The sequence below is a fragment of the Phaethon aethereus genome, assembly GCF_964289735.1.
Source record: "Phaethon aethereus genome assembly, chromosome: 1".
Classification (NCBI taxonomy): Eukaryota; Metazoa; Chordata; class Aves; order Phaethontiformes; family Phaethontidae; genus Phaethon; species Phaethon aethereus.
The window spans coordinates 154,144,916-154,164,338 of record NC_138575.1 but is presented as its reverse complement, the minus strand read 5'-3'; the positions used below and the strand labels follow the sequence as shown (position 1 = coordinate 154,164,338).

At 37.7% G+C, this 19,423-nt stretch overlaps 1 protein-coding gene across 2 annotated transcripts in view; it reads left to right on the top strand.

Moving 5' to 3' along the window:
• Positions 1-16,966, top strand: part of ATP11A (ATPase phospholipid transporting 11A) — a gene marked incomplete at both ends in the record, with an annotated part of 136,467 nt that extends 119,501 nt beyond the window's left edge. The window contains 5 exons of one of the 2 annotated variants that reach the window (XM_081999372.1): positions 1,490-1,625; positions 7,033-7,098; positions 7,375-7,478; positions 9,224-9,389; positions 16,709-16,966. In XM_081999372.1, the coding sequence (XP_081855498.1) occupies positions 1,490-1,625; positions 7,033-7,098; positions 7,375-7,478; positions 9,224-9,389; positions 16,709-16,966 (730 nt within the window). Of the gene's footprint in view, positions 1-1,489; positions 1,626-7,032; positions 7,099-7,374; positions 7,479-9,223; positions 9,390-11,377; positions 11,456-16,708 lie in introns of those variants that run through there. The other variant, XM_081999373.1, reaches the window with a different exon arrangement.
• Positions 16,967-19,423: the final 2,457 nt, after the last annotated feature.

Genomic DNA, 19,423 nt, shown 5'->3' with positions numbered 1-19,423 from the left:
AGCAAAACAAAGAATTCCTTCCCACGGGCAGGCAGGTGTTCAGCCATCTCCAGGGAAGCAGGGCTCCATCACGCATAATGGTTACTTGGGAAGACAAATGCCATAACTGTGAACATGTGTCATCCCGCCCAGCATCCTTCTTCTTTGCCCCTAGTTTATATGCTGGGCATGATGTCATATGGTAGGGAGTATCCCTTCGGCCAGCCTGGGTCAGCTGTCCTGGCTGTGCCCCCTCCCAGCTCCCCAGGCACCCCCAGCCTGCTCGCTGGCAGGCCAGCATGGGAAGCTGGAGTCCTTGACTGCTCAGCAACAACTCAAAACATCAGCACGTTATCAACATTATTTTCATCCCAAATCCAAACACAGCCTCACACTAGCTTCTATGAAGAAAATTAACTCTATGCTGGCTGAAACCAGGACAGAAATTGAAAAGAAATAGAAGATATTACTGTTGAAACATACCCTCCTCCCGATTTTTATTTTCTCTTCTGTATTTTAAATGTTTTCAGTTTAAAAATGGTCATTCAGAAGACCTTTTTGGTTTTTGAAAGCTAGCAGAGGTTAATTGGTCGAAAATATTTGGGGTTTAGATATATAACAGAGTCTGTTGCTAGACTGTTTTGGGCAATAGTGCAGTAGCTCTAGGCCAGATGAGGCTGTTAACCACATACATTTTGCACTGTGTATTGGTAATCTACCAGGAGAAATGACTTCATATGGATATCAGGCAGGTTTTAAAGTTCATATGGTGAAAGTATCAGTTTGGTAGTAAATGTTTCTGTAATTCAAGGTTTTCATTTAACTATGGTCTGATTTACTCTGATGTGTTTATGATATATGCCAAGTTGATATATACTCATTCTGTGTGCAGGAACTAGTTGTAATACTTAATTTTTTCTGTAATGGGAAAATATATGCTAGTGAACAGTTGTACTGTTGAATAATCCCTGTATTTTATGTCGGAAAACATTCAAGAAACTGAATTTGACTTGAAGCTTCAATTCAACTGCAAAATCCTTGTTTTGCATGTTCCACATAAAATTAATATCTTGTTTTGTTACAATGTTCTGGATAAAAGTACCCCACAGGAAATAAAGCAAAGTCTCCAGAGACCTGTAGTGACCTCCATTTAGAATCTACAGTGGGTCATCACATGCACAGCAAATACTGGGAAAAAAAGATACCTTCTGTAAAAAAGATTTGCAAAGTAAATGGGTGTAGTACAGGAGCATTTACCATATGGTTGAAATAGGCAGAATTACAGGCAGCAGTTAAAAGGGTCTAGTAAAAATTAAATAAAAAAAAAAACACGAGGAGACCTTCAGGAAGGACTTGGATGTGAAGTGGTAGACAGTTGTCATGTGGAAATGCGGTGGTCTTGCATGCAATATCTTAATTGTTTTTCCTTCAAAAACCAATATGAGTGACATCATTTGTCTTGACTTTTTGAACGTGCTGATAATGAATGCATATATTTTGTATTACACAGAGATGTTGCCAAGAATGCTTTGCTGCGCTGGCGTGCATTTATTTATTGGACATTCCTAGGAGTGTTTGATGCTGTGGTATTTTTCTTTGGTGCCTATTTCTTGTTTGACAACACAGTTGTGACCAGCAATGGACAGGTTAGTGTTTTCTTCAAGATTTCCAGCACAGATGATAAATGTTTTATGAGTTATGGTGAGATAGATGGGTTATCTATTTAGCAAAGTCTGAACTACGCAATAGGAATTTTGTGCATCGGTAAACAAAGCCATAGGACTAGATACAACTCAGGAGAAATATGTATTGTAAATTCCAAGTATTCCTTCAGAATTTCCATAGTAACTTTTCTGTTTTGTGCCTAACATGCATCTGATGAATATTTGATTAACATATCAAAAGACTCTTGGTAGAGTAGTTATGAAAGATCATAAAAGATCTTAAGTACAACAAGCTTTTTAATATTTTAGTTATTTTTTTACATTTGGCAGCTTAAAATAATCTATCTCTACTTGCTTTGCAGTCACATTAATGCAAATTGTAAGAACTTTTGCATTTTATTTATTTTACCCATTGATATTTTGGTCTGTTTTATTTGTGTGCTTTTTTTTCTTTTTGCTACTTGCTTCTCTTCCTATCCTCAGCTAATGACAACCAGCACTCACATGGTAAGACTATTGTGGATTTGTCATGATATCCATTTCATCTTTCACTGTTCTTTAACTAAACTGTTAAAGAGCAGTTAAGTACTTCGAAGAATTATTTCAAAATATCACTTAAACCTATAGATAGAAATGCTCATTATTGCTACTGTATAAATACTTAAAATATAAAGAACCTTATATAGAGTATAAGGTATATTAAGGTATACGTGCTGCAGTAAAGAGTTACGAAGTTCAAAAAATAAGTAGGCTTTTTGCTTCCTTGCGTTTTATATTTTATTCTGTGCTTTTCTGTGACCTACATTTTGTTGCTGACTCTCTCCGCTATAGAAAATTTATTAGTTTATGCTATAAAGTGCTTGAATGGCTTTAGAAAAGACCCTTAAAGTGAGAAAATAAACTGGGCACAATTTTGTTGTGTATATGTAATGTACACGTTTGCTAGAAAAACAATATTCAACTATCATTAAATACTATCTTTGTGACATCTATCAGGGAAATGAACTGTTGTGTGAGAGAACCCTTGTTAGAGCTTTTCTAAGGACAGAATGAATTTCCATTAGACATAACTGTACACTGCAGTGCTTCTTCTGGTACCATTATGTTCCCTGTTAGATGTTCAAAACTCTGCATCGGCTTATGTTTATAGCCCTGAAAATTAGACTTCTAATACCTGCACCTATTTGCTAAATGGTTTCTTTTGCAGATATTCTGACTGGGTTCCTTTGAAAAATTTTAGTCTAGTTCTGTTGCCGACATTGAATCAAATTCTTCTTGATAAAGCTTTAAAGCCAGACTAGTGCCTAATTTCCAAATTTTGAATGTTTATGTCTACAACTGGATACCCTACCCATGTCAATATTTGATAATAAAATGTATTGCTTGATGAGACATTCTGACTCTCGAGTGTCAGAGTGGGTTACAAAATTCATCATCATTCGACATGCATGCTTGCTTGTGTGTATGTATATAAAACTTACATATTTTGAGTTGCAATTTTAGATTTAAAGGCTTGAAAATGTTAGTGTTCAGGAATAGTCAGAGATACATACATGATTTCATACATGCATGTATACTAGCTGGTGTTGATGGTTATTTCCAAATATTTAAATTATGCTCACATCTAGAAAAAGTCAATGAACGACTTTAAGATTTGAAAGGTTCACTGCAACAAAATGTTATTATAGACAGGGAAAAGGTAGAAAATAGGAAAGGGGATAAAAGGGCTGAAGGTAACACTAATACTATAAATTATATAAGACGATTCAAGTTAGGTTCTAAATTGTTAAAATGGGTGCTGAAGCAAAAATTTTGAATTCTTCTTTCCCTCCAGAAATTAACTAATCACCATTGTTGCAAAACTAGTAAAAAGTGAAGAAAGTCAATGTCTTTCACTTAAATTGATGCCTGTGTCAGACTAAAATTTAGATACCATTAAGCTTGCTTCCAAGCATAATCCCCTCAGGACGTTTCTCAATATTTAGAAATTTGTTTGAAACTGTTTACATGCTGTAGAGTGATGTTACTAGAATAATGAAAATGTGTACTTCTAATTGCTGAGGTTTACTTCATAAATGCCTCCCTCGGTCATTTCCTGGTAAGCAAAACTAAGATGCCGAAGATTTATCTCTTATTAATTGTTATTAATTTGTGATACTGCTTTGTGTATGGTGTTCCACTTTGGCTATGACATGGTTGGTGGTGTAAAAACATATAGTCAGAGACCAACTACATAGGGAAGGTAAGAAGAAAAGAAGGCACTGTAGAAGTAATTGCGGATTGTAAATGTCATCTTAGTTTACCCATATGATAAAATGTATTTCCTGTGTGATTTTTTTATTTTAACATTTGATGCGGAGTGGATTAAATATAGTTTTTAAGCTGGGTTCAGAGATAGGTAGGAGAAACTAAGTTAAAAGGAATAACAGAATGGGAAATACAAAACAGCAGGAAGGAAGTGAGGTGAGTAGAACGATGAATTGGAACATGGAAGAGACAACAAATATGGTTGCAGAAGGAGGAGGGAAAGTCTTGGATAGGCTGGGAGCAAGGCATAGAAAAATACTTGTTAATAAACTAGATGTTAACAAACAGACTTAAGAGCGATTCACAGCCTGAAGACATGAGTAGCATCTTGAGATAGTAAATGCTGAAAATACATTGTGAGTTTTTGTAACTCACACCATCCCATATTGCTGTGCTTACCTTTCTTTGTGACAAATTAGCAGCCTTATGGAGTCAGGTATCCCGGTGCTATGACCTTGTTTTCTGAGCCAAAAAGATGGGGTTTTGAACCCGTGAAGGGTTTGGTTGCAGCGTGATGCTTTCTATCTAGTCTGACAAACAGAGACAGGGGAAGGTTGTTTTAACTTTTTTATTTAATCTAACAGCTTTCATTGGAAATATGGACATATCTGTTTCAGTATGCAGAAACTCAGACTGACAGTAGGCTCTCTGAGAGATTCCAGATAGGATATGAGAGTATTGTAAAATTTAACTGCAGGGAGAAAGTTGGTAAATGGCATCATTTGAATTTCCTGAACCAGATTCCTGTCCAGTTTTAACTGCCCTGATTTTTGTTAGGGCACACAAAATACTGTAGTAAGCCTAGTGACCCTGTAAAATTATTATATTACATATCAAAGTAAATATCAAAATGCTGAAAAATTTCTGCCCTTCATTTTGTGTTCTGTGCACTTGGTCGCACATTGAATAATTTTTTAAAAAAGAGATGATTACTCAGAATAATGAGTCTTTCAGCCAGTCATGTGTTTATTTTTTAAATGATTTTCCATTCCCAGTTGATCAGATTATCTCAGCCTATCTTCCTGCAGATTTCTGTCTTGTGCCTGGCTGTGGCCTCCATTCAGAGTTTTTCCATGGCAGCTTATTTGTGTCGTCACTTGCCCATGTGGATCCCCTGTCATCTAATATTGGGCGAGCTCATACAGAATAATGTAGATGGGAAGGGACCCTGAAGGTGATCTAGTTCAACTCCCTGCTTTCTGCAGGGCTAATTAAAATCAAGCTGCTCAAAACTTTGTGTAGTCTTTTTCTGAAGTTTTGAATATCCCTGAGGATGGAGAATCCATAACCTTTCTGGGCCACCTGTTCCAATGTTTTTCTGCCTTCCTTTTGAAAAAATTTCTCCTAATACCTAAGTAGAATTTTTCTTGTTGCTGAAGAGTAATCTGTTACAGTTGTTCATCTTTTGTAATTGTTCTTGAAATATCTGTGGGCAACTACTAGGTTGTTTCCTAACCTCTGTTCCACCAGACTAAGTAAGTCGTTCAGCCTCTCTTCACAGGAGAGCTATAGACTGCTAACCATCTTGCATATGTTATGTCAGCCATTCTCTGTTTTTCACCTGGCGATTTGCTCATGATGCTCTCTGTGTCACCATCCAGGCCACTGACAGAGATATTCCACAATATCAGCCCCAGCATCAGTCCCTGATATAGTTCACTGATTACCAGCAGCCAACCAACCATCAAGTCACTAAACTCACTAAACTTTTGAGTCGAGTGATTCAGCCAGTTTTCAGCTCAGGTCTGTTTACCCAGCCCTGGCTTCCTCATCTTCCGGATGAGAACGCTGCTTGAGTCAAGTGTCAAATACCTTGCTAAATTCAAAATAGATTGCATCTACTGCTCTCCCTCCTTTAACAACTTCTTAACCTGCTGCTCCCACATTGTTGGCTTCTCCTTCCCAAGCTTTGCTGTTAAATGCAAAGAGCAGGTTTTGCTCAAGAAGACTAATATCCAGAGTATTGAATACTTCAGCATTTTCTTTTAACACTTTCCACTAAGTTGTTTTACCACTCCATCAGTGGACTTAAGTTTTCCCTTTGAAACGAGGATATCTGTAAATATCCTTTTTGTCACCCTCAACACCCCTCACTAATCTAAGTTTGAGCGGGTCTTTGTCTGTGTGATTTTATTCCTCTGTACACAAGTAATTCTTTTATATGCTACCCATTTGCTGCCTGCCCATATTGTCATCTCTTGCATGCTCCCATTTTGCCTTTTTATTCATTGAGAAACGTCCTGCTTGAGCAACTGGGTCTTCTGCTGAAATTTCATGTGTTCCTGCAGAAGAGAGTTCATGAGTTCTCAGCAGTTTTCTCTTTCAAAATCATTTGCCTCTCTTGGCACACTTCTCTTTCATGGGTGTAATGCTCTGAATAAACAAAGTCTCTTCTCTTAAAATACAGTGACCTAACTCTCTTGCTTACTTTCCCAACGCTTCTTTGGATCCCAGACTTGGTCATCTCATAGCTACTGCAGTCCAAGCAATCCTCTGTGATCATATTCACCACCAGTTCTTCCCTCTGTCAACATTAATGATCATTTCTGGCCACTTGAAAAGCTGAAGTGTTTTTATTTCATTATGCAGATGGGGAGAAAATCAACCACAATTCAAAAGTGTTTTATCTTAAAAAGTATGTAGAACATTTATGTACTTACATGGCTTTGATGGTTATCACATTATTTCTTACACTGTCACTCATCTGTATAACATGCTGTTGAATCTCCAAGAGAAGGGAGATAGAGAAAAGATGATGGCCAAGAAGATTGATGAAATTACTGCAGTTCATTTGTAAATCTCAGTGATTTGTTAACTGTGCTACACTTTATTAAGAAATAATGTGAACTTTAGGTTGAGTGCATTGATTGTGGGTTTTTCCTGTCTGTATGGAAACTGAGGTGTGTACACACAAGGGCAAGAAACCAAAACAATTTGCACTGTATCATGTAAGAATTCAGTGTTGTTGCTTAAGTGTCCGTTCCTGATACAAAGCAATACATAGGTTTAGGAGGTTTATTCTGGACAGTTCACGAAGTAGTGGATAATATTACCTATAACTGCTTTGGGCCATTTTTTATAGATGTTTGGAAACTGGACCTTTGGAACACTGGTGTTTACTGTGCTTGTATTCACGGTTACATTGAAGGTAAGGTATTCTGTATTTTATCCATTGAAACTTTCCTAGAGCTACTTTTATAATACCAGTTTCTCTCTACGACTGTACATTGGAGGGTATTAGTTTAAATACAAATCTTGCTATCTGTGCCTTCTTAACTGTGCTAAAAGTTGAAAAACTTCTTTTAGTTAATTCTGTGTAGAATACTTCCCTTTTTTCAAAGGACATCATTTTAGTTCATCTTCTGCTGAGTATTCTGTTGCTTCTAGATAGTAATAACACTGTATAATCTGTTGTTTTTTTCAGCTTGCTCTAGATACACACTATTGGACATGGATAAATCACTTCATGATCTGGGGATCACTGGTATTCTACATTATCTTTTCTCTGCTCTGGGGAGGAATTATTTGGTATGAATCCTAATACAAATTGCATTGCAAATGTTATTTCAGAAACATAAAGTTGTTATATATTTCATTTGTTTATCCCAAACAGAATTAAATTCAGCTTTTATGTGTTGCAGAACTCCCAATAGCAGTCACATTTTAAATACATCAGTAATGGTAATTACAGAATGTTCAGCTCTTCTTTCACTGAATGGCTGCTAAAATATTCTTAGAGAAGAGTGTGAGAACAGTGTGAGCCCGTAGGCTGCCACTGGGGCTATCGCCATAGTGTCAGTGAAAAGTGGTCCTAGGGTTGGTTCAAGGAGATGAAGCTGGCCATCTGAGGCAAAATGTCACAGGGTAGGTCATGCCTGTGCAGCCTGGGGCTAGCAACCCATCTACTCAGCTTGTCTTGGAGGGAACTAGCTGGAGCAGTCTAAACTAGAGCCAGGGAGTGGAACTCACATTGAAGTGCGGTTGACCAGGAGTCCTGTGTTTGAGCTTGTTATTTGCCCCCTTATTTAGCAAAATAGATTTACTGTGGATATCTGAGCACTTACTTGTTCTACTGTTGGTAAGAAGCTTTTTAAGAATTAATATAACTCTGGTACATACCCGATTGAAAGTAGTTTGGGGGTTTTTTCCTTCTGTTAAAAATGTCTGTGTACTTGAAACTGAAATTTTTGGGAAGGTGATCAAGTTGAAACAAGTTCAAGTTTTTATTCTGCCCAACTGGCAACAGGAACTTGAATTTCCCTTTCTCATCTGTAGAGAGTGCTCAGTTACAAGATTATCTTTTCTAACCTCTTCTGCTGGAACTGTTCTTCTTCATATGCATAGTAAACATTCTGGGGGACCAGAGAGAAAGCAGACGCTAACTGTCGCATGATGATTAAGGTCCCATTTAATTTGGAGTAAGGATTTGTATTTCAGTGCCTCCTTTGCAAATAAGTAATGACCTGTCAACTCCTTGGATATTCAGTAGCCTCTGAGATGTGACTATTTATGTGCAGCAGTGTATTTTAACTTAATTACCCTTTTAGTTTGCAAAGACTTCTATACAATTTTAGAAACTAGCAGGAAACTGCCCTACTGGTAGTGGGGCTTTACACTGCAGTGTTACTACAAACTGTGCATTGATCTTTGCTGTCAGTAAACATGGCCTCTGGTTCCCATTACCGTACAGGGATGGCATTTTAATGACCAGACGACTGCCGTGGAAATACAGGGAGATGTGGAAGTGAAGGCAGTGAAAGTAGGGGCAGATAAAAATGTGGTGAATAGGTTAGGGAGCATAACATGAAACTGTCAGAGGTGCTTAGGGGAGCTTGAGGAGTATGAAAAAAGGTGTGGTCAATGAGCCTTACTCTAAGGATACATACAAACGTGTGTGCGTTGGGAAAGAGGAGGGAAGTGATGGGTGGGACACTGAGAAGAAAGGTGGAAAATATCTGGGGCAAGATAAGGAGTAGATGGAAGAGCATAAACAGGATTAAGAATGTAACTTAGTTTATCTTTGCAAGGGAGAGGCAGCATGGGAGGGAGGACAGCATGGTATTTTATGCAGCCTGGAAGACAAGAGGAAAGTAGTTCTCTCTAGTCAGCGCGTGATTAGATCTTCTTTTGTGAAAACTGGGATGGATGACCTCCCACAAACTGGGAAGTTGAACCTGTAGTATTTCATTACTGTCATAATTTTTATATTTAACATTGCCAGTCTTTCTTTTATGTATGGAAGTGTAATATCTATTTAATCTTTTTCCTACTAGGCCTTTTCTTAATTATCAGAGGATGTATTATGTGTTCATGCAAATGCTGTCTAGTGGTCCTGCGTGGCTGGGTATAATTCTGCTCATAACTGTCAGCCTTCTTCCCGATGTTCTCAAGAAGGTCTTATGCAGACAGTTGTGGCCTACGGCAACAGAAAGAATCCAGGTAAAAATATTTTTCATTGTGAACTTAGTTTTTAGTATCACAAGTCTCTAATAATTAGACCTCTTTGAAGCTTAGAGACAAGATTAGAACAGAGGTTCCCCACCTGTGGTGTTTATCACTGGTTGTATACTAGCCACTTCTGAGTGGTGTGGTGAAATAAGCTGCTGATTATTTACATGGTGGTATTTACCTGAACCCTCGGGCAACCCCTGTGCCTCCCTACTAGCAACCATGGGGAAATAGGCTGATGAGCATGGTGGGAGATGGGTATATGGCTCAACAGGATTCCTGATTTGAGGAGATAAGAAGGGTGAGGGGATTGGAATCTTGGTGAGGGTAGGTAGGAGACTCTTAGCATCAGCCTGGAAAGCAGTTGTTCCTGCTGTAGTGGAGTATTCAGAGGCACTGCCCACACCCCTGAATTGAAGTAATTATCTTTCATACCATTCTACTGCATAAATGAAACTCTAGTGTGGACATTTCAGCATTTACCATGCAAGCTGAGCATGTGGAAAACCAGCTAAAATAAGCTAAGCTCAAAATAAAACTGGTAGGAAGGGAGCATGTGATTTTATTGAAACCCCCTTTGAACTAGGGGGGTTCTAGGAACTAGGGCCCAAGCAGTTGCAATCCTATACCAAGGGACTTTACAACTGCATGTGTGTTTATTATGGAATAAATCTAGAATTTATACACTTAAAATAAATGTAATGAATATATAGTATGTTGGTAAGGAGTGTGTAGTAAACTCATGCCAACATTGATATCGCATGATCTGTGCAGTATAATGCTTCTTTAACAAACTATTTTAAACTGATGCTGTACCTGTTACAAAAACACCTCTCTTAAAACTTACTCATATTCTATTAATAATTATTTCCTCTTTTATATTTCAAATTACATTTTGCCTGTTTTGATACCTTATCTCTACATAAATGTGTCTTGCTGTGCCAATGGGAAGAGTATTTTAAAATCTGTTGTCACCTCTCTTCTGATAAGCCCAAAAGGAGAAACTGTTGTGTAATAAAGACGTGCTCTCCTGAGGCTGAAAAGGGAAGCTAGGTTCTGTGGGATGCATGGTACTATTCTGGGGCCACCAAACCAGCCCCAACAGAAAATTTTACCTGTATTTTAGACCTCAACAAACTGTCATATATTATATACGTTAGAAAGTGAAGGACAGTACAGGTGTTGAACATGAAAATTAATGTTATCGCCCTTGCTGTTTTCAGCCCAGCAACCACCAACTAACTGGTAGGTTAAAGTAATGAGTTACCAGCAACTGTGTGTGTAGGGTTTAGTTAGCATTTTGATGTTTATTTGAGAAGATACTTTGCATTAGGAGGAAAGGAATAAAGGAACTTTACTTCCAAGGAAAGTAAAATTTCCCCTTTAGCAAAGGTAAAAAATTCTCCTATCATAACCTGCAAAGTAAAACCCCTTGCCATTGTTTTGTATTCCTTGAATGTACAGTTGTGAAAATGCCCCATTTCAGGAGACCAGGAAAGAATCAAGAGTAGCAGCAAAGCATTCCCAGGCAGATCAGCATTTAGTGTTTTTCTATTTCGATACCTTTAATAGATGTGTCTCTGCCATTTAAGCAACTTGTGGAAGTTGATCTCAGTATAGGTTCTGCATGCTTCATTTAAAAGTCTAAAGAGAGAGAGTGAGGATGGGTTAATGCAAAGAAACAAGCTAGCAAACAAAAGCCCCAAACAAAGGTATTACCGTATTTCTTACGGTCATTGTATGTTAGTGTTGGAAAAGGAATCAATGGTAAAGCAGACTTCGGGCTTAACACAGGCAATATTAATTTTTTACTATTTAGTAGAAAATCTTTGACTTTTAACCGGATATATCGCTTGTCTTTCTTCTTCCCTCTCTTTGTTTCTTCCCGTCTCCCAATCCGTTTTGTCTAAATAACTGCTCCTTGCTTTAAACATAAATGATGTGCACGGTTGCTTCCTACAATCTTCTGGGGAAATCAGACTAAACATCAGTGCCTTTCTGTTGAGCAGTCCACCATCTTTATGCTTTCTCAGACTTCAAGCAGTCTAAGTTTCTAATGGAACAAAAGGTGACTTTTTTCTGCCTTTCTGCATGCTTGGCCATTTCATTCAAAGGACAGTAAAAAGTTTATCATCAGAAGTTATTTACCATACTCATTATCTCAATTTCTGATTCATGTCAACTGTATTTTGAAGAAGAATACTTTTTTAGTATATTTTTTTTTCTTCTTCTGTTTGTTTATCTTAAAGATTCTACGAATCGTTGTCACAATCCGTTACTATCACTGTCATTTTTGTCACTGTCATTACTGAATTTTACATAATGTTTCTGCCTCAAGAATCTAGGATTCTTAGATCCCTGTTTTAATCATTGGTGTGTCTGTAGGTGAATGTATGTCATGTTTGCATTTTACCTGAGTAAATGGAATAGTTGCCATACAAAGAACTGATAATTCTGATTATGCTTATGTTACTAGTGTAATACCGTAAATGTGGTGCAGGAATCAATTTAAGTGATCTTTGGAATATATTAATATATCTGCTCTACTGTGATAGGAGAAAATGCAACTTTTTTAATAATAAGTTACTTCCAGGATGCATTTTCAAACTGAGCTTTCCTTATATTCCATGTTATGAAATTCTGTGCTCTTTCTAGAAAGAAAAGAGCTCAATATCCAGAAGTACATGACATTTCACTTAATAGAAAAGCAGAAGAAATGCTAGTAAATCTTGGCTTCCCTACAGTCTGCAAGAAAACTCCCTTTGACTTAATACTAGGAGAGTATTGGTTTCCGTTGCAGATTTTGTATCTTTATTTCTTAACTGGCAAAGAAAAAATACACTTCCTCCTTCTTTCCCCCTTCAAAAATGTATAGTCAATAAAAATGACTGTAATTACATAAGACACAAGGAAAACACACAAGGTTTTTTTCACTTTTGAAAATTCTGACTAAAATTGGCTTTGAAGTGTCTTTAGGATTGGTTTGAACTGAGCTTTTAAACCATTATTTTAAAAATTACTACATTCTTATAAGCTATGTTGCTCTCTTTGTAATAAAAGGTCTTCTGGAACAGTTGAAAAGATTAACATAGGATGAGCAGCCACCTCCCAGGCTACTAAATTAGTTTTCCCTAGGCAATAAGATTGCACAAAGCCTTTGAAGACATTCTTATGCTTCTAAATTTTTCAATTGTTTGAGAGTCACTGTAGTGTGTGGTCAGTGGTTGTTTACCATCATTATCATTCAGAGGTTTTTAAACATTCCAGATATAGTTCTGGGGTTTTTTGAGAGCTTTTCCATGAAAGAGGGAGAGAGAGAGATATATACACACATGTATACATACGCACACACAGAGACATATACATACGTGTGTATACACTACATATATGTACATACAAGTATATGTATATATGTGCATATGTAGTGTTATATATATACACGTATGACCTACTGTCTTTCCTGGGATAAAAAATTGTTTCTGCAAAAGCTTTGGAGGAATCTGTTGCCTTTTGGTAATTTCGGTCAAAATCTGTTAATTTCTTATACATGTAGTCCCAGTGACTCTTCGGCTCAATGAAACAAGCTGAATTTTGTGCTTTAACTGGAAATTGTGGATCTGTGAGGTTTCTTTCAGCCTTTACTTTTAAAAAACAATAGGACTTTTTTTTAATACATCCAATCTACATTTATTGATTGCACTTCCTTGTTCTTTATTCTTCTTTTATTAATAGCAGAAGCTCAGCAGCTCTGTTATAGAAAATATAAATTCACTTTAAATTATCTTCTTCATTTTTATAATTGTCACTTTGATTGACAGTGTTTCAGCAATCCCAAATATTTCCTAGCTGAAATGCCGGGTGTTTTGATTCTGAGCTGTAAATAACTTCTGTGTTTTCATCCCTTTTTAAGAAATATTTTTCTTTTTCTCTTCACTTCTGACTGATGGTTTTTTACTTCACTTCCACTTCAGTCACAAGATCGGTCCATCAGCCTCATTATGAGTTCTCTACCCTTTGCTGCGCTTGGGGAAACTCAAAGTGGTCCTTTTGCCTGGGGAAGCCTCTGTGGGGATTCATCATTCTTCTGTTCCACAATGGGCTTAGCTGCTGCTGAACAACCGCACAGCGCTCTTAGAAAGCCGATCGCCAGCAAACTGTTGCCTGTCACGTGTTGGGCTCCTCTTCTATGGAAATGGATCTTGCTGTTGCAATATTTGAATCCCAGGGAAGAAGTTACCTTTGTAACTCACCTGTCCTCTCTCCCTGTGGTGTAATGACTGAGCTGTACATCAGCCTTCATTAGCACTGGCCCCATCACCTTCCTGTGTCGCGCTCCCTGCAGTGTACCAGTGTTTCTGGGGAGTAGTGAAGCGGGACGTCCGCTCCTTAACTTGGAATCGATTTGGCCTCATCATATCACGGGGACTTCTCCGATTTAGTACAGGTTATTGTCAGAGAGGCAGGACATACAGCCCACAGTACTTCATCATGGTGCAGTTTAAGTGCTTTTAGGAGTAATTAAGTATTTTTCACAGAGTTTGAAACAGAATTAAAAACACCCTCAGAGTGGCTCAAAGGATTAACCTTAGGCTCAAGAAATAGAAACCTTGTTTTACACTGGATGACCTTTCCTTTTTAAATCTATCAGAAAATCCGTCGCTTTTACAGGACTTTGCTACAACAGTTACGTTTGTATCAAATACTGCAATTCATTCACGTTTCCCTCTTGTATGCAGCAAGAGTCTCACTGTTTTTCCTCATCCTTGCAGAAGAGTATGAGACATAAAACAGCCCTAAACGCACTGGCGAACAGCGATGGGCCACTTCTTGAAGGAAATCTTTCAGCTTCCGAGCCATAATTAGATCAAAGCTAGGTAACAGTACTGTACGTGTTGCCAGTTTGGATTAATATCTATTGGTGAACTGTGTTATTTACAAATCAACTGTTTCCTCCAGAGTTTTTGATGTACTGTATCAATATTGATACAAAATCATTATGTTTTACTTGGAGAGCCTAGTTTTTGCAAGAGATGTTCCATGCCACAGGTAAGATCTTTTTGTCTCAGACACTTACTCGTGTAAGGCAAAACAATGAATCGACACACCCCTATTAAAGTCCTATAAATACATTGAGTTATGTATAGGGTGACATTGGGTGACATTTCTGTAAGAACTGCAGTCGTTTTTGCGGAGTGTACTTACATGACACCACGGTGTACAATACACAAAGCCAGAAGAAATTTTTACACATCAGTAGTTTATCCGTCGTCTCTCATGCTCTTGAACACATATATAGACCAAATGCAGACAGTAAAACAGGAAGATAACTACACAAAAGGAAGTGAGTTACTTGTGAATAGGACCTTGGGTCAGGAGACTGGGGCTGTATATCTGACAGTATTTACCATAGTAATGTGTATGATATGATGTAATGGTAGAGCAGTGTATCACTGCATCGCTGCCTCGGATCAGGAGAGAAGCGTGGTGGTCTTGCCAAATACCCGAGACAGCAGCATGAGTGGTGAGCTCCTAAACCCACAAAACATTAGGGCAGCAGAATGACGTTCTCTGCTTTACATCATCTCCTTGCCGTACCACTAACGTGTGTAAGAAGGTACACTTTTTTTACTCCGATATATTCCCACCTGGTTACTGTACCTGCTCCAGTCTCTTCATACTCTCCTGACCCCAGGAGCAGCACAAGAGGGGTTAACTGAAGGTGCAGAGTACTAACATGTGAAGAGAACAAATGCAATGTAATATGCTGGTGTGGGCTGTAGGGCTTAGAGGTAGTTGAGAGCTGCTTTTGATTTACTTCTAATGACTGATTGACAAGTAGTGGTAGAAAACTTCAGCTTTCTTGAGTATCTTCCATCATGGCAGATTGAAAGTGCTTGCCTTGGAGCTATGTGTAGGAAAAAAAAATATTTTCTTCTTAGAAATATGTGTGGTAACTAAAATACTTTACTTTCTGGCTGGAAAATAGTTAACCATACAGTGTATGACTACTCCCTCTGACATTTCCGAAACAAAGTCTGCTACTCTGTTACCTGATTATCTACATTTTCCTGTATTAGTGTTGTTATTTGGTCTATATGTGTGTTTAAAAGAATCCAGGCCTCACTGTTAGTGAGCAGTTTGGTATAGTTTGCTGACTTTTACAAGAGTAACTGTTGTAAGAGAGCTTTCTGATTGCTCCTGATTATGCAAGAGTAGTGTTTCAAGCTGGTGATTGGCATTAAGAGTAATATTAAATCTCAGTCATACTTCTATAAGCTACATCGTTAATACTTATTTTGTGATTTCTTCCCTTTTGCTACTGTGTTGATGTTAACAGGGAAGGAGGAAGGGGATGATTAAGAGGAAAGCATTAGCTGGCTTATATAGTATTCGTGGAGAGATTTATAACATTGGTTTCAATCATGCTTATAATGCATTTCTATCTTACATACTGTCATATAACCTCCATACCTGTATACTTGGAAATAATATGTGCATTTATGAGAAGAGTGAGATAAACTCACGGGGAAAGTGCTGTGCTAACTTTCTTATAGTTTACGCACATTTTCCAAGGTCTTGTCACGCCGCCATGGTGTTACCGTAGTCCTGAGTATTTCCTGAGTGGAAGTGCAGATTCTGCCAGTGTGGAGTGATTATGTGGTGCAGATAAATTTTAATGGACAATTAGACCAAGATAGTATTGTGATGTGTAGTATAAATGGCCTGTACAGATGCTACATGTAATCTAAGCAAGTCCAAAATCAGATACTGCTTAGCAGTACAAAGCAAGCACACTAAACCTCTCGAACTTTCATCTATTAGCACAAACCGACTGTAAAGAATTCCCTCTCTTTGCATGTACAGGGAAAAGTACTTGCCTCTCTTCTGCCCTAAAATTCCTCGTAAGAAATCCTGAGTAAAAAAGTTCAGAGAGGAAAAGATGTACCAGGAGAGAGTGCAAAATGAAATATAAACCTGATTTAAAACAATATGACTTGAAAGGAGCCCTCTGCATCCTCATCTGTTCTCTAAAGAGCCCATTATCAGGTTTAGAGATTATATGTAAAATTATACCTGGTTCTGTAGGTCTTAATATAAAACTAATCGTGTTGAAAGTAGTTGATTGCTCAATAACATGAGGGGTCAATACCTTTACATGAAACAAATAGCCAGAGTGGTGATCTGGTGAAAGGCATTGTTTTATACTAAGGGCAGAATGGCCCTATGAAAGAACACAGCTGTAGACTTTTAGCTCCAAAATCACCTATTTACTTTGTGTTTGTTTTGGGTTTTTTTTTCCCTTTCACCAGAATGCATCGACGCACTGCCAGGAGCACATCTCGGAATTCACACCTCTTGCCTGTCTGAAAAACCCAAGATACAGGAGCAGTGACTGCAGCAATTCCCCAGCAAGAAGGTCTAATGCTCATTCTAAAAAAATGATGTTTACGCACTGGAGAGGTGTTGATTATTCAGTACTTCCATCTGTCTTTGGCTATTCAAATAAGCATTGCCGTTCCAGTGCAGGCTACCGCTACAGTGGGTCAGGTTTGGAAACGTCTGTATGACAGAACACCAAGTCAAGCCTTTAAAAACTGTATTTTTGTTTATTTCTTTTTTCAGGAAACAAACATGTCACAGAAATATATTAAACTATACGTGGCTTTTGCTGTCTGAGGTAATGTTCAGACAAACAGGATCAAGAGCTAGAAGTATGAACCCTTCCAGGCCAATAGGCCTCTTTTTATGTTTTGAACTACTGGAGCAATGAACAATCAGCACAGTCTGGTACTGTGAGACTGGTAGCACTAAAAATTCTCTTCATCCTGTGTCAAGACTTTTGTGCATTTACTGCTTCTGTCATCCTTAGTCATTTTCCTTGTTACTTGAAGTGTATAGTTTCAGTCAGTGACCTACATTTTGAGATCAACAGTTTTAATTTTCAGCCAGAAGTAATGGCCTCAGTTATCTCCAGTGAAAGTCTCCTAAAGCATATTTAACAAGTGCTGTTTCTGATTTTCCTCTGTCCTTTTTCTTTCTTTGCTCTTTCTGTAGAACAAACTGGTGTTTCCTCTGTGCAAACCTGCTTTCAAGAAACACTCTCTAATGTTCACTTCCTTGTAAGTGGCCAAATCAGGGCTATGTCTGGTTTTCAGTTAGTTTTTCCCCCATAGAAAGATAGGCAAAACAATCCTTCTGTGGAGTATGTGCACACTATATGAAGTCAAGTTGGCTGTTAAGTAGGTAAATATCATCAATGTTGAAATCTCATCAAAACCAAAATGTAAGCATTTTGCTTAAAAGGTCTTCGTGAATTTGTCAAAGATGCAGATTACCCGGTGTCCCCACTTCCTATCCCCATGACTGTAAAATGTGCGTAGCAGAAACTATTACACATTAAGCTTTTTTTGACACATGTTCTTCCTTAAAAGAAGGAAGGCTGGTTTTCCAAATAAGTGTCTTTTACTATCTGGATTCATCCTCTTAATTAATTTGGGGTTTTTTGCACGTGTGGTTAAATCCTGGCTGATCGGCTTGGTAGACGCAGTACAAAGCACACAGCTGTTAACTTTTGCGAGCAAACCACGAGGTGGCACACGGCTGTTTACTAACAGTTGAACCATAGTTGCGATATAGAAACCAGTTTGACCTCAAGGATTCCGTTTGAATTACCTTAAGAATGACAGCCAACCTGCACTTCTGCTTTCTCTGCTACATTTATGTTACCTTGCGCTAATTCAACGATTAGCTGTGCCCTTGTCTTGTTTCTTTAGTCCAGTGTTTTATTTTGGGGTGCAAAAATATCTGAAGGAATATTCTGATTTCAGTTAATTTCAGCCTGGTGGTTAGAACTGGTTAATAACCATAGTCATTACGTACCTCTTGGGAGGACATGAGCTAAAAATTTTTTTCAATGTGTAAACAAAATACTTGGAATCAGAGCTGCAGCCTTTATTGGAAGACTTGGCCAAGCCATTGTTAGTTGTCTTTTGAATGGACTAAGGTGTCAGAGAAAAATTATTTCCCTTTCTGTGTTAAAAAAAAAAAAGGCAAAATAGTTTAATAGTTTACTTGCTAATTTACTTTTTAAGAAAAGAAAAATCAACTTACTAGGAAATGTTTCTCACAATATTCTGAGTGATTTTCACATTAAACAAACAGTGAAATATTATTAAAATGACCTGGGTCAAGCAGAGATTGTAAAGTGAGTTATGAAATTTTCAGTATACCAAAGATAAGAGAACTTTAAGAATTCTAATGGTGAGCACCACAGATGGAGGTATTTCTACCATTTGTAGCACTTTTCAGTTTCAAAGAATGTCCTCATAGCAGCAACATTTTGAAATACATACATATATGTGTGGGTGTGTGTACATATACTTGCCATTGCAGACATGAATGTTGGTCAGTTAGAACTGTCCCCTACATAAAACACTGGTGTATATATTTTTAAAAAGTTAATATGGGTATAAATTTTATACCAGTAGCAGTGACAAATTTCTTGTGTGTAGTTAACAAATTATTTGTAATGTATTTTTTAGAAATCTTAAAATTGCCTTTGCACTGAAATATTTTTCATACTGTAGCTATTTATAAATCTGTTTTACGCATACATTTGTTAACACACCATTTCTATTTTTTTTAAGTATATGTTTTGAAGGCTTTTTTTATACCTATGAGTTTTGGCCACTTAAATTTAGCTTAGAGTGGAGTTGTGGCTGAATGTTAAAATTCTAATGAATGTCAAATTAGAAATACAGGTCTATTGCTCTGTCAGTCTCACCCAAACTATTGAAGTTTTGTTGGTGTTTGTGGTAGCGGCCATTAAAGTGCTGGACTTTCAGTGCTATACTCTTACTGCTCGCTTTTTTACTCTATGAAGCCTCCTGCTTTTTTACTTTTCTGAGTTCCATCTTTTAGCCTTAAATAAGGAGATTTTTGCTCGATGTTTTTGAAAATGCTGCATTCCTGTTCTGCCTACTAACAAAGCACTTCATTGCAAACTTCCTGATGCCCAGCACTTT